General features: G+C 38.0%; 1 protein-coding gene across 1 annotated transcript in view; it reads right to left on the bottom strand.

Moving 5' to 3' along the window:
• Positions 1-14,005, bottom strand: part of Khdrbs2 (KH RNA binding domain containing, signal transduction associated 2) — a 415,186-nt gene that overhangs the window by 269,701 nt on the left and 131,480 nt on the right. The window contains exon 3 of the mRNA XM_038343217.1: positions 385-501. Within this exon, the coding sequence (XP_038199145.1) occupies positions 385-501 (117 nt within the window). The remainder of the gene's footprint in view (positions 1-384; positions 502-14,005) is intronic.

Raw genomic sequence — 14,005 nt, 5'->3', positions numbered from 1 at the left:
ATCAGTCACATGGATCAAAGTGAAACAGAGAATAAAATGAGAGAATAGATGTGACTGCCTAATAGAAGGGAAAGTGTCCAACTAGGGAATTACAAAACCCAAGTACTAATATATAGAAACATCCCACAGAGGTTTTAAAGAATGCAGCTATATAACAGCTACCTACAGAAAGAAGTAGACAAGGGCAACACAGGAACTATGTACTGAGGAGCAGGAGGCAGGGACAATGATTGAAGGAGACAGAGACATCAGGATGGGTAGCAGTGTGGTGCCAGAAAGGAAAAGACACAGGAAATGGGAAAAGCCTTCTGTGAATTGTAAACAGGGCCTCCAATACTGTGGAACCTCTTCTATTTGCTAAGAAGCAACCTCAAAGCTCAGTACCTTTGCTTTATCGCGCATCGATCCTTTGCCCAAGATAGACATCTTAGCACCTGTTTCTTCCTGTAACCTCTTCAAGGAGTTTCCTCTTGGTCCAAGCAATTTCCCAACAAAATTGAACTAGAAAACAAAATCAACAGAACACCTGAATTAAGGGAATGTAAACATATAATTTGTATCAAGTATAACTAATGATAACTTTATCATTAAGAAGAATTGAGGCATACACCCACACATAATTACACATTTGCACATGTGCAGACAAAAACACTTGAAACTACTTCAGAACTCCAATCCAAGAGAACTTTGAAAAGAATACTACATCCTAAAAGAGAGCCAAGATCAGTAGTACAATGAAAATATTATTTATTCAAATAACCAGATATGTCACATGCATAAAAAGAAAGTGAAAGAATTACACAGTCTACACCAATGTCTCAAGGTTCTCAATGTTGCCAGGTTATAACAGGAGATAAAACCCCACAAATCCAAGGACCTTCAAAACTGAAAAAGTTAACACAAACTTATTTTAAAATAAGATATGCCACCACAACAGACCCAGAAAGACAATTATTATATGTACTTGCTCATAAGTGGTATTTAAACATAAAGCAAAGAAAACCATCCTACAAATCACAATCCCAGAGAACCTAGACAACAATAAGAACACTAAGAAAGACATACATGGATCTAATCTACATGGGAAGTAGTAAAAGACAAGATCTCCTGAGTAAATTGGGAGCATGGGGACCAGGGTTGAAGGGGAGGGTTGATGCAGGGAGGGGAGCAAAAAAATATGTATAGCTCAATTAAATTAAAAAAAATAAAAATAAAATAATATGTGATTCTTTTGTTTAACATTATGTAGGTCTATATTATTATACAACAAATATCATGTTTAGGAAAAGAGGGACTAAATTACTCTCCAATATTTTATTTTATTAATACTTAGTATCAGAAAAATAGAAGATCTGAGCATTTAAAGAAAAATTAAAAAGACGAAGCATTATTAATTCTGGTATAGGATTGGAAAAGAAGCTAGGTAAGAAAAGAGTGAGGAATGGGCAGCGAATAATAATTCCTGCATTTCTTTGTGTGTGGTGAGATATTTCAAAACTTGATCATAGAGATAGTTGTAGACCTCTGAACAAAGTAAAAATAGATGGATTGTTCAACTTAGATAGATGTATTATATTTAATAACTAGTAAAGTTGCTTAATAAACAATATCACAAAACATAATTTAAAAATGCATACATTATACTTAATTTTAGCATTAAATATTCTTTCGTAGACCTACGATAAAGAGAACCTATTTACTCTGAGCACAATTATTTAATACTACATTGGGATGCAGAGTGTTTCCCATACAGGTATGAGACAAAGGGATCAATTTGCTTTCTAAAATGATGACACATAGACCATCAACTTATTTGCTACAGATGTACCAATGAAAAGAAAAAAATCTTGAAAAGTCTTTCAACAAATTACGCTAAATAAAATCAATATAAAAAACTAGAAACAAAACAAAAATGAAATATTTTAGATAAAAAACCAGACCAAAAAATAAAAAACAAAAACAAAATCTGGTTGAGACTGAAGACCATAAGCTAAAAGATAAACTTATAGAGACCGTAGGGAGAAATCATACACAACTACTTTGGGAAACTTAGGCTAGTAAATATATACCAAATTATGACTCATATATATAAAACTATTGATCTTAAATCATGTTTTCCATATTGAAATTAAAAGCCATAGATAGGAATAAATACTCTTCACATAAATAACAGACTATCATCAAGAATCTACAATGAGCTAGGTGGTGGCGGCACACACCTTTAATCCCAACACACAGGAGGCAGAGACAGGAAGATCTCTGTGAGTTAGAGGCCAGCATGGTTTACAAGAGCTAGTTCCAGGACAGACTCCAAAACTACAGAGACAAACAAACAAACAAAACCCACAAAAATATAAATAACTATAATGTCTAAAATTAAAGACTAGAGCCACTTGCCTGCATAAATATGTAATTATTAATTATTGATGCAGTGAGCAGTGGGAAGTTTGAACTGGCAGATACAGAGAAAGACACCAAGGGTCAACTAGAGACAGATAATAAGAGAGACCAAGAAACTGAAGCTAAAGAAAGAAAACCAAATCCCCTTGCTGGCTCAGAGTCTCCTTCAACCTCCCACCACATCCTACTCCCTGTCTCTCTAAGGAGAGATTAAACAGTGTGGGTCTTAAAGGTAAGCTTAATTTAACATCCTGTCTTCTTTTTCTGGGCATGAGATTGCACCTTCTTTCCTTCTCTACCCAGCTGCCTCAGAGAACCTGGGAATCCTGGCGTCAGGGAGCAGAAAGAACTAAAACAGTCTTCTGGTGTGTTTAAGTCAGGCTGCTTTAGACAATGTCACCCAGCAGCTGCTCTTGGAACTGTGAACAAGTGCACATAAAGAAACTGAGATTTTCAATTAGGATGAACTGTTTTAACAAGCTGCTTTCCAAAGGTCTTAAATCCCAGCCAACACGGAGACACAAAGATCTGTCTGATCTCATACCGTACTGTTCTTGGGTGGAATAAAATGGCATTGAGCAACATCTTGTGTCTTGGAATTGAGGGGAAGTTAAAATATCAAAGTCAAGTGTGAAATTGTATACATTTAAACTGTGGTAGGTGGTACAGAGACTAGTGCCCTGATAGAGGCTCTAGCTTACCATGCAGCTGAGCTCATGAACAGAAAGTAACAATGTTTGTCACCATGCTGGTGAATGACATTATAAATATAGAGACTACATAAATATGTGTGACTTCATCACCATTTTGGTGAATGCATCCACATGGCATAAGTCAAAATGGTGGTACCCATGAATTTCCCAGTGCTACTGAGCCCACAGTGGCACCTTTATATAATATTTTTATATTTCTTATCGTATTTTACTTCTTGTATATTATACTAAGGAGATAACACCAGACCACTAAGGTGCTTACTTTGTTTTGACTTAATTTTGGCACATTGCTTTACATAATTTGTTAATTGGTTTCTAGAGGATACTTCAGAATTTTCACTGCTATATGCTCCCAACACTAGCACACTATCGAAGGATGCTGACACGCTGGAGCCTGGAGATGCAGGAAATGTTGGGTCTCAGTGCTGGCTTTTTCTGCCTGGGATCTCCAAGCCAGTATCTCTAAGACACTGAGCTCTCATTTACTCCATGCTTAGTGACCACTCATTCTGCTATATCACGCCCTGGGCTGCCCTTCTTTTGTTTGCACTATTGAGTTGTTATGACATAAGCAGGTTAAGGTAAAAGAGTGTTCTGATTTTCTTTCAGAGTTATGTTAGTGGTTTCTTTATTCTGTGTCCCATAGCCTCTCAAGCATTGGTCGTTAGTTTAAGAATGAAAATAATACCATCTTGTTTTTTTCAAATCCAGGTAGCCTAACTAACAGAAAGATGTCTTTAAAAGGGAAATTTTACTCTGTCACCGTGCTTGTCTCCTATCTAGACTGATAAGTGTAATAGTAAATGAGAGACTATGAATTTGAAGCAAAGGGTCAAATAAAATGTTTAAAGAAAATATTGGAAATTCAGCCCACTAGGAAGCCAAAATCTTCCCTAACTTGTTCAATCTTTAAAAATTGACTGATTTACTAGGCATATGATATATAAATATATATATATATATATATATATATATATATATATATATATATATCCAGAAATTTTGTGGGATGATGGATCCTGCAACAAGAGGTGACAGTTAGCCAGATGAAATACAGAGTAAATCCATTAAGGTAACAGATTATTAAAGATTTACATCTAATAGCTTCTGTCAACTTCATGGTCACTGATGAACAAAGGAAAAATATAGGTATCCATGCCCACATCAGTAAAGCCACTAATTTGATAGCTGTCACCTTTTCTTACAGTCACTCATGAAAAGACAAATAAGAGGTAAAATTTATCCAGAGGACCTTTTAGAAAGAGACAAAGAGGTTCCAGTATGCTTTCTTTTGTCTCTCAGATGAGTAGCTGCCAGTGAAGATTCCCTTCACTGTGACATGTTTACCCACGGAGAACTCTTTTATCCACGGGCCTTAAGAAAGAAATGTTTGATATTTATAAACAAAATTGTCATGAATATAAACTACAGGATAAAGGATAGGTTATATAGAAAAATTTTAGGCTATATTGTCCTGTAAATTGATCTCTGTATAGGACAAAGGTGCTAAATTACTCAGATTGTCTACACTTGTACATACACCTAAACTGGTGGTGGGGATTAGTCATAACAAGTCTAGCCAGGGAAACGCAGACATCAGTAAACATGGATGGCTCTGTGGGCTTGACTCTCTTTGTTTATGGGGATTGACTTCCAATCACGCATGACAAAGATATAAGAAGTGACATGAGAAAGTCAAGTGTTCTATAGGGTATAGTACTAGAACACACACATACACACACACGTGCACACACTTGCACACCCACTCAGTCATTTGCTAATCCCAACTGCAAATGCACAAACTAACAGATAAAAGGCAAATCCTTAAAGTTTATAGGACAATAAGGAAGACAGGTGCTTTATCTCAGTGCTTTATTTCCACTGGACTCAACAGCAAGTCTCTTTTTTTTCTCATTTTTTTTTATTAAAAATTTCCATCTCCTCCCCTCCTCCTCCCCATTCCCTCCCCTCCCTTCCACCCATACCCCCATTCCGCCCCTCTCCAAGACAAAGAGCCATCAGGGTTCCCTTCACTATGTTAAGTCCAAAGTCCTCCCAGCTTCCCCTAAGTCCAGGAAGGTGAGCAACCAAACTGACAAGGCTCACAGTGAGCCCGTCCATGCTGTAGATTTCATGCTCATCGCCGTTGTCCTTGGTTTCTCAGTCCTCCCCCACCGTCAGCCACATTCAGAGAGTCCGGTTTGATCCCCTGTTGGGTGCCAGAAATGTCCAGATCCTATTGCCATACTCATGAATATCTTGCATATCACCATAGAACCTTCACCTGGCATTGGATGGAGAAAATGACAGAGCCCCACATAGAAGCACCGGATTGAGCTCCCAAGGTCCTGATGAGGAGCAAAAGGAGGGAGATCATGAGCAAGGAAGTCAGGACCGTGAGGGGTGCGTGTACCCATTGAGACGGTGGGACAGATCTAACGGGAGACCACCAAGTCCAGTTGGAACAGCAAGTCTCTTATCCAATGTAAACCAATGGTTCAGTTTTATAAAGGAAGAATGCCTATTTTGTTTGTTGTCATTTATCTCACAATATGAAAATATGTATAGTAAAATAAATCTCACAAGGTGCTCATCTATGGAAAGAATAGAGATGGCATTCATCTTAAAGATATTTCAATGGTAACTCCAACATCATACTTTCCACTAGCATTCCTTAGTTGAGTCTTGCTGAGTGTTGTAAATGTCAATTTGATGTTGCTTTCCTATGAATCTTCTAGTTCCTAGCATCATCTATGACATACAATTATTACAATATTACTTATTGCTTTGATTAAGGGGTGTTGCACAGCATGGCATCAGGCAAACAACTGCCATCTTCACAAGGTCAGCAGTTCCTGCTTACACAAGTGTGGTCCAATGTTGATGTTCCTTTGGGAAAGGAGTACAGAGGGTAAATTTCCAGCCTTTTCCCCACTCAGTGGTATGCAAGTCGGCTCTAATCACATGTGGCCTCATGGTCTTGGGGAGAAGCCACAGTACACAGAATAGAGAAGACTACAGAGCAGTGGGGGTCCACTTAGAGAACTATGGGAAAGCCACTATACTGGGTGATGGTTCAGAGGACTTTCCTTTAAAATGAAGGAGTGGTGGAAATTTAAAATATCAGAAATACATAATTCGCTATATCTTTTTGATGTGTTTAACTTTTGGAAATTTCTTTGACGATATATTCTGAAAATAGCACAAGAGTTGTTCCTTGGCTTTCTTACCCTCAAAAACAGCACCTGGCATTAACTTGTCATAAAAGGTGAACTATTTCATTAGCATAGCTTTTCTCTCACCTTTCCCTTAAGGGAATAATTTACACATAAAAACTAAATCAATCCAAAACAACAGTGTCTTTCATATTTAAATAGCATTTAATGTATTTAGAAATTCCAAGATTTTTAAGATAGCAAATAGTGAATACAATTATGGTTTCTATATATTAAATATCTTTTAATAGTTTGAAGATATTATTCATGTTTCAAGAAAATTAAATGTGTATGTCAACCATTTTGAAGTCACTGAACAATCATTTGGAAAATTTTTTTATCTCAGTATCTTGTGAGCAACATTATCACACTTTAAACTTTATAGAAATTATCAAATTATTACATGGAAAGTATTTCTAATTTCCACATTAATTGATTTCAAAAGCAATAACACATAATTAATAACAAAAATAATTTCTTATCAGAAATCTAAGGCCACATTAAGGAAAAACTAGGAATTTTTTAACAAATTAATCCAAAGAGCAATTCACAGTTAAGTGATAATAATGTTTGACATTCATGCTTATAAATTAGCCAGTTTATTCTCTGAGTATCCAAGAATGTCCTATTTGAGACTTCTAATTTTCCAGTTTTTCTCAAGGATAATGAGGAAGTATGAGCTGTTCATCAGTATTCATTCGAAATAACCCTGCTAAAATGTCACACTTGCACATGAATTCCAGTAGTGATCTTGCCCTTCTCTGAAAAGGGAGATCATTCACTTCCTGCCTTCACTTCAGGCACAGGGTCTGCTTCTGCCGGCCCGAGAGACTTTGGTGAGCAGCACCATCTGTGAAGAGAGCATTGCCAGACTGTGGTCTCTGCCGGACTTCTGTCAGTCTTCTTTGATATGACGCAGCTGTGCAGCTGCCATGATTCCTGGGGCTTCCAAACTCTAGTCCTCATCCTTGCTAAATCTGAAACTCCTTATGTTTATTCCAGGACTGGCTTGAAGGCGGAACACTTACTGTGGGAAGAAAGTCATAGAGCTTCTCTTCTCTGCTTTGGGAACACAGCACCAAGTCAAGCTTTAGCACTTTTTGTTTCTTCGCATTACAACAAAGCAGTGGAAATGAGGGCGCAGGCCCAGAGAAGGTGTAAGAACTAGTATGTCTGAATCAGTAGAGCTGAAATGACAATACTCAAGGGTTCACCTCATCATCACCAGAGAGTGTTGGCAAGGAAGGGGAGGAATTAATTTGAATGGTGTCAAACAGCTTAATTGCATTTAAATGGAGTGTATGTTGTATTTATTTTAAAAAGGAACTTTGTGTAGAGCACTGTGGCACAGGTGTGTGGTCCAGCATCTAGGAGGCTGAAGCTGCAGGACCTTAAACTGAAGATAAGCCTGAGCTCATGAGGGACACCACAATATCAAAATAAATACTTCAACAACAGTCACAAAAAGACAAGGCATGAAGTGAAAGAAAATGTTTTAGAATTATTTAGGATTAGCCATTAAAGTGCAGGACATTATATTGCTATAAACTATAGATAGATAGATAGATAGATAGATATAGAGATATTATCTCCATAAAATCAAGGGTAGAATATGAAACAATTATTTATCCGACTAAATTATTTAGGAAATGTAAAATTAAAAATGTGATTCTATCTTTTTTAAACTTTCCAAAAACTTACAAGTTCACTAAATAGAAAGGAGCCTTACATATAAAGTGCTACATAATTATTCAAATGTGGTAAATGCTGTTAAATGAGTACAGATTAAGACCTGGGAGGATCCAAACAAAGAATTATTTTGTCTAGAAGAAAACTATGAGGTCCACTCTTCCTTCCATTTCTTTATGGAGTGAGGAAATGGGAGAGATATAAAAAAGTTATGAATGGGAAATTTTGAATATTATTCTGTTGAATATACTGCCCTAAAACTTTTAGAGCCCAATACAAAATGTTTAGTGTACCTTGATGAGCAAACAGCGTGCAAACAGAAGACTGTCCAATGGAGGATGGAGGATAAAGGAAGAGAGATGCAAAGGTGTTGGCAATTAGGCATGACCTACTACAGGCTTGGGGTGATCTGGTAAGTATGGGCCTCAACAAATTATATTTCCTCGTTCACCAATATAAAGCATAACAACATATGTTTGGAGCAGACATAAAAACACAATTTAGTATTAGGAAAATAATTATATATTGATGTAGGTGTGTCTTCTATCTATCTGATGATTTCAATGGATAATTAATAAAGAAGCTGCCTGGCCCATCTGATAGACCGGCCCTTAGGTGGGTGGAGTAGACAGAACAGGAAGAAGGAAGTGAGGTAGATGGCTCAGTAAGATGCCACACCTCTCCTAAGTTAGGCAGACTGCTGTGCCTCTCCTCAGAGAGATGCCAGATGCAATGAAGCTCCTGCCCAAGATGGACGTACCCTAGAATCTTTCGTGGTAAGACACCGCTCGTGGTGTTACACAGATTATTAGATATGGGTTAGTCAAGATGTGAGTAAGAGGCTGGAAATAATGGGCCAGGCAGTATTTAAAAGAATACAATTTATGTGTTGTTATTTCGGGTGTAAAGCTAACCATGCGGGAGCCGGGCAGCGGGAACGCAGCCCGTCAGCTCCTCACTACAATATATAGAACCAAGCTGTTGAGGACATTTTGAAATATTTTCAAAGATGGTGACACTGAAAACAGAAATCCAGAAGTCCTAGAAGCCATGCACACTGAGAAATAGAAGATGATGATAAATGTTTAATAATAGATGCCCAGTTCCTAGGTAGAGAAACAACTTAGATTATATCACACAAGCAGAAAAAGGTAAAGAAAGGATCCTGGGAGAGAGCTCAGAGGAACACTAATATTTAGTGAAGAAAATAAGAAGAAAAGGCAAAAGATTTTTTATTTTGCTGCTTGTTTTTCTCCTGGAGGAATAATATAGAACCACGAAAACAAGAGGGAGCATTTTGACACATTGTTTAAGTTATAACTATGAATCAGGGGCTGCACAGTCAGCCTAGTGAGCTGCTGAAGTCTGTCCCCAGGAGGTTCTGGAGACAGAATGATTCCTGCTGAGGTGTGACTGCTTCAAAGTCACACCAGGGGTGGGAGACAATGGTGTTGGAAGATGCTCTGGGGCTACATGATGTTCCAAAAGCACCTCTGTGCTGTTTCTCCTGTGTTGCAACATCAAGACATCAAAGGCTTCTCCTGGGGAGTCTTTGCTCACACATTTTCAGTGGTATATGTTCAGAACAGAAGGCAAAGGCAGAGGCAGCAAAGAAAAAGGGAGGAATGGACTGAGAGCAGGACTAGTTCCTGGGTGGGGTGGGTGTCTCTGATTGCTTAACAGCTGAGGAAGTGTGACTGTCTGACCACTGAAGGGTACCAGATCCCTGTGCCTGGGCACCCAAGCAGGCCATCTTGCCCTTGGCACTTGGTTGACTCACTATGTCTGGCTTCTAAGAGCAGTGATGACAGCCACTGCCTGACAGCTAAATGTCCTGTTGTAGATAGTTTGCATGCTAAGCTGATGCAGATCTTGTCTGCCTGCTGGGATCTGTCTGCAGCAAAGGACTGAGTTCCAGTGACCCTGGCTACTCCTAGTACTTATATGCTGACTGGCTCAGCGGGTGTTGGAGCTAATGCCCTCGCTACCTATATTACAGTCTGGATAGAGGCAGGTACCCTGAGTCATCTTGGAAACATTCAGTGAATTGTGTAAGAGGTCAGTTACCTGACAATAGAAGATTCAGCTGCACAGTTCCAGGGCTTTTGTAGACAAGAGAATGTGAGAAGTTGTTAACGGCTGAAATAACCATCAAGAGAACCTGTGAATCCTAGTCACCAGAGTTCCAGAATATTTTCTTCAGCACAAAGTGCCTTAGGACCCAGGCTGACACCAAACAGTGTCATGCATAAAGTCTATCTACTGGCTACTGTAGAACAGTAAGGGAAAGATCAGCTGCAGGAGACGAGCCTTTGAAGTTCTCTTTGCCTACCCATCAGACAGTAGTAAGTTCTGCTCAAACAGAAATTTTCTTAAGGTCGTTATTGATAAATTTAGGGTGGCCCAGAGGAGAATGTAAAAGAGTATTGTAAAACACCATCTTCTTGACACGGCATTGCTATGGCACTCATGAGCTCAGAGTACCGTAGTTACATGCATAAGACATCAACAAAATCAGAACAGTTGTATGTATGCAGGAACATGTATGGGTATGCAGGCATACGTGTGGAGGCCAGAGGTTGACATCAGGTCTCTTCTTCAGCAATTCTTGTTTATTCACTGAGATGATCTCTCACCGAATCTGGAGTTCATCAAATTGGCTAGGCTGGCTATCCAGCAAACTCCTCCTGCCTGCCTCCCAAGCACGATGATTACAGAAGCGCACAGTCATATCTGCTGTTGATAGGATGCTGGAAATCAACTCAGGTCCTCACGTTCGCACAGGGAACAATGTGCTGAGTGTCCTTACACAGTGCCAGAGTTGCTTTTGAACACCCAGTGAAAGTAAACAGACAAGAAATCTGCACCTGAGACTTCTCACTGTTGCTACAGTTTTTTAATTAACACTTGCACCTGTGCCTGCTCTGCATGCTTTCAGGTGTTTTAGTTGTTCTTTGAGTCCGTGTTGAGAAACTGTGCCTTCTTCAAGATCTTCTCCTTGCATTTAAGTTACTTGATTTGTGAGCATACAGGTGCATATAAGTTTAATATATATATATTTATATATAATATTATTTAATATATATTTTAACTATATATATTAAATATATATTTTAATCATAAGGGAGGAAAGGATGCCACCATGTCCTTTACTAAGTTCAGTCATTTCATCTCTTCTTTCTTAGAGCCTAAGCGTTTGCCAGTTCTGAAGAGCTTTGTAAAGAATCTGTTTTCACTTTGTTTTTTCTTAATGATTTATTTCCATTTTTAACAGAATTTTATCTTAGTACTTTTTGTTGATTCTCCCCTTTCACATATTAGTAATTAGAACTATTTTTTTCTACTATAGGCGTAGACTGCCGTCTCAGAAGGGTACCTCTTACCTGTTACTTCTTATCTATTGACTTTTTGATGTTGTCCTTTTTTTTGACTGCAAACTTGTATCTATCAGGTTTTCTTAGCTGTTCTCTAACAATATCTCCGTCATTTAAAAATATTATTAGGAATGTGCTTATCTATCCCAATTTCATCTATATATGCTAGAGAGAGCTGAGTTCTATGTGAGATGGTCAGGACATGAGGCTTCTGCCTACAAGTTTAAGGTCAGAGCCCTTAAAAACGATTCCTACAGGAGCACATTCATCCTATAGACGATGCAGGACAAAGAAAGATGTTATCTATTAAGTACATGGCATGTCCTCACCAGACAGACAATAGGGTGATGGCATCTTGATCTTGGAGTCCCATGAAACTAGATCTGTGAAAAATTAATTCAGTGTTATTTACAAACAACCACATATCGCCCAGTATTATTGTCGACACGACTGACTAGAGTAAGATATCCCTGGATACCAGTGGTCCTGATGAAATGCTGTGCTCATTTTATTGGCGTGAGGTTCAAACTCCACATGGGAATGGGAATGTAGACTTCACTATTAGAGGAGGGTCAAGAAAGTCAACACACATGAGTGAAACCAAGCTTTACTTTATTTTCTTTTAATTGTACAGGTAACATACAGAATAGTGATGTTCTGGCATTTTCATGCCAGAAGCAGCCTGGCTGTGATCTCTAGATTTTGATACATCAGTGGCACATCAGTGGGATGTGCAGAACGATCTCAATGAAGGTGTTTGCTGACAAACCATTGCGGCTAAAGGGTAAATGTTAGATCACGTAATAAGATGATGTGACACCTCATTATGTATGTATGAGTAAGTATGGGGTATTTTAAAAATAAAGAACAAGGACGTAGATTCAGTACATTCATAACTGCATCCGCGAGGCTGCATATAGACACCAGAACAATCAGAAGAGAGTTGATTGGACAAATAAACAATAAAACTTTAGCAAACAAAAGATTCTTACAAATGTTCAGTAATTAGTTACAGAATTCATCACAACAGCATATATTTTTTATTTAGTAAATAGCTTATTTGTGTCCAGGTCGTGGTGGTACAAGCCCTTAATCCTGCACTCAGGAGACAGAGGCAGGCGGATCTCTGAGAGCTCGAGGTCAGCCTGTCTACAAGTGCTAATTCCAGGACAGGCTCCAAAGGCACAGAGAAACCATGTCTCAAAACAAAAACAAACAAAAGTTTATTTGAAAGACAAAGTCAACATCCTGAAGAGCAGGGACTTTAGAGGTCAAAATCTTACTGATATAACCACAGGTGTGTGTGTGTGTGTGTGTGTGTGTGTGTGTGTGTGTGTGTGTGTGTGTGTTTGTGTACCAGGCTTGAGACAGTTTTCAGGAAGATACTGAAGTCAGGAGCTCCTGGCTAGCTGGACTCATGGGTATATCTGCATCTTTGTCCCAGGAACCAGTAAAAAAAATCTCCTGTTCTTCTGAATGAGGCAAAATCTCCAGCTTTGAATGGATGTTTTTCACTCTTCATCCTCCCCTTCTTTGGTATTTACCTCCACTATCACTCAGCCCTGACAGGCATCCTCCTTATGTAGGGTCTTCCCAGTAGCCAGACCATTCTCCCAATCTGTTCTAAGTCCAGGTAGCATTTGCTTGCTGCTGGTCCCTGGTGAATAACAGTCAAAAGTACCTTTTGCTACTTAATTGCACTGCTACTGAATATGAATAAAGTCTTAATTTGTTAACTTCAACCTCATTCTGTCCTAATTAACAACATTCATATCTGGAAACTGGTATCACTATAGAGTCAAAATGAAATGAGTGAGCTAATGAATGAGCAGAGTAGAAGTGTCCTATTATCTATTAATATGAGATTGTAGAACAAACAATATATTAGAACTATGTGGTGTCAGTAGGCATAATGTCACCTCTGAGGAGAAGAAGGTTAAGAAATACATAGAGACAGACAGTGCTATGTTTTGGTGTCAAATCACCATGATTTAAGGGAACAGAAGGTATCTAGGCATGCATTTGCATATGCATATGCAGTATTATTACATGGAATTTTTAATTTTAGCAATGACTCAATAAATACCCCTCACTAAGCATACTTACATGGAACCATGCTTATAAAATCAGTTTCAACTTTACAGATATCATATTAGCTTTAATGACTAGGAATGGCCAAAATGTGGATTTTACATGACTAAAAAACATTGCAATTTCTAACTGTGCTTTAGAATCCTATGATTATTATCATATGTGAGTAATGCTGACATTATAAAATGTAATTTTATGTCTATCATTTCTTTTGTTTCATCAAGTTCTTAGAAATTTATCAGAAGTATACAGTTTCATTTGGGAAGTATATTACTATTAAATGTGCAAAGCAGTTATTTAAATTCTCACATCCATAATTTATATGAACTGTGTTTTTTCTTCTAGGTAGGTAAAGAATACTTATGACCATTTCCTCCAAAATATATAGAAAATTGCTAAGTATTTGACTTATAAAAGAAAATACCTTAATTTATACTTTACTGTGTATTAGAAGGATGAAGAAAAGACTACTTTGCAATTATATGTAGAAACAATGACAGGTATTGAAGGAAAAAGTTAATTC

The sequence above is a fragment of the Arvicola amphibius genome, chromosome 9 (assembly GCF_903992535.2).
Source record: "Arvicola amphibius chromosome 9, mArvAmp1.2, whole genome shotgun sequence".
NCBI classification, from domain to species: domain Eukaryota; kingdom Metazoa; phylum Chordata; class Mammalia; order Rodentia; family Cricetidae; genus Arvicola; species Arvicola amphibius.
Note: the sequence above shows the minus strand (reverse complement) of the source record. Positions and strands in the feature narration are given on the sequence as shown.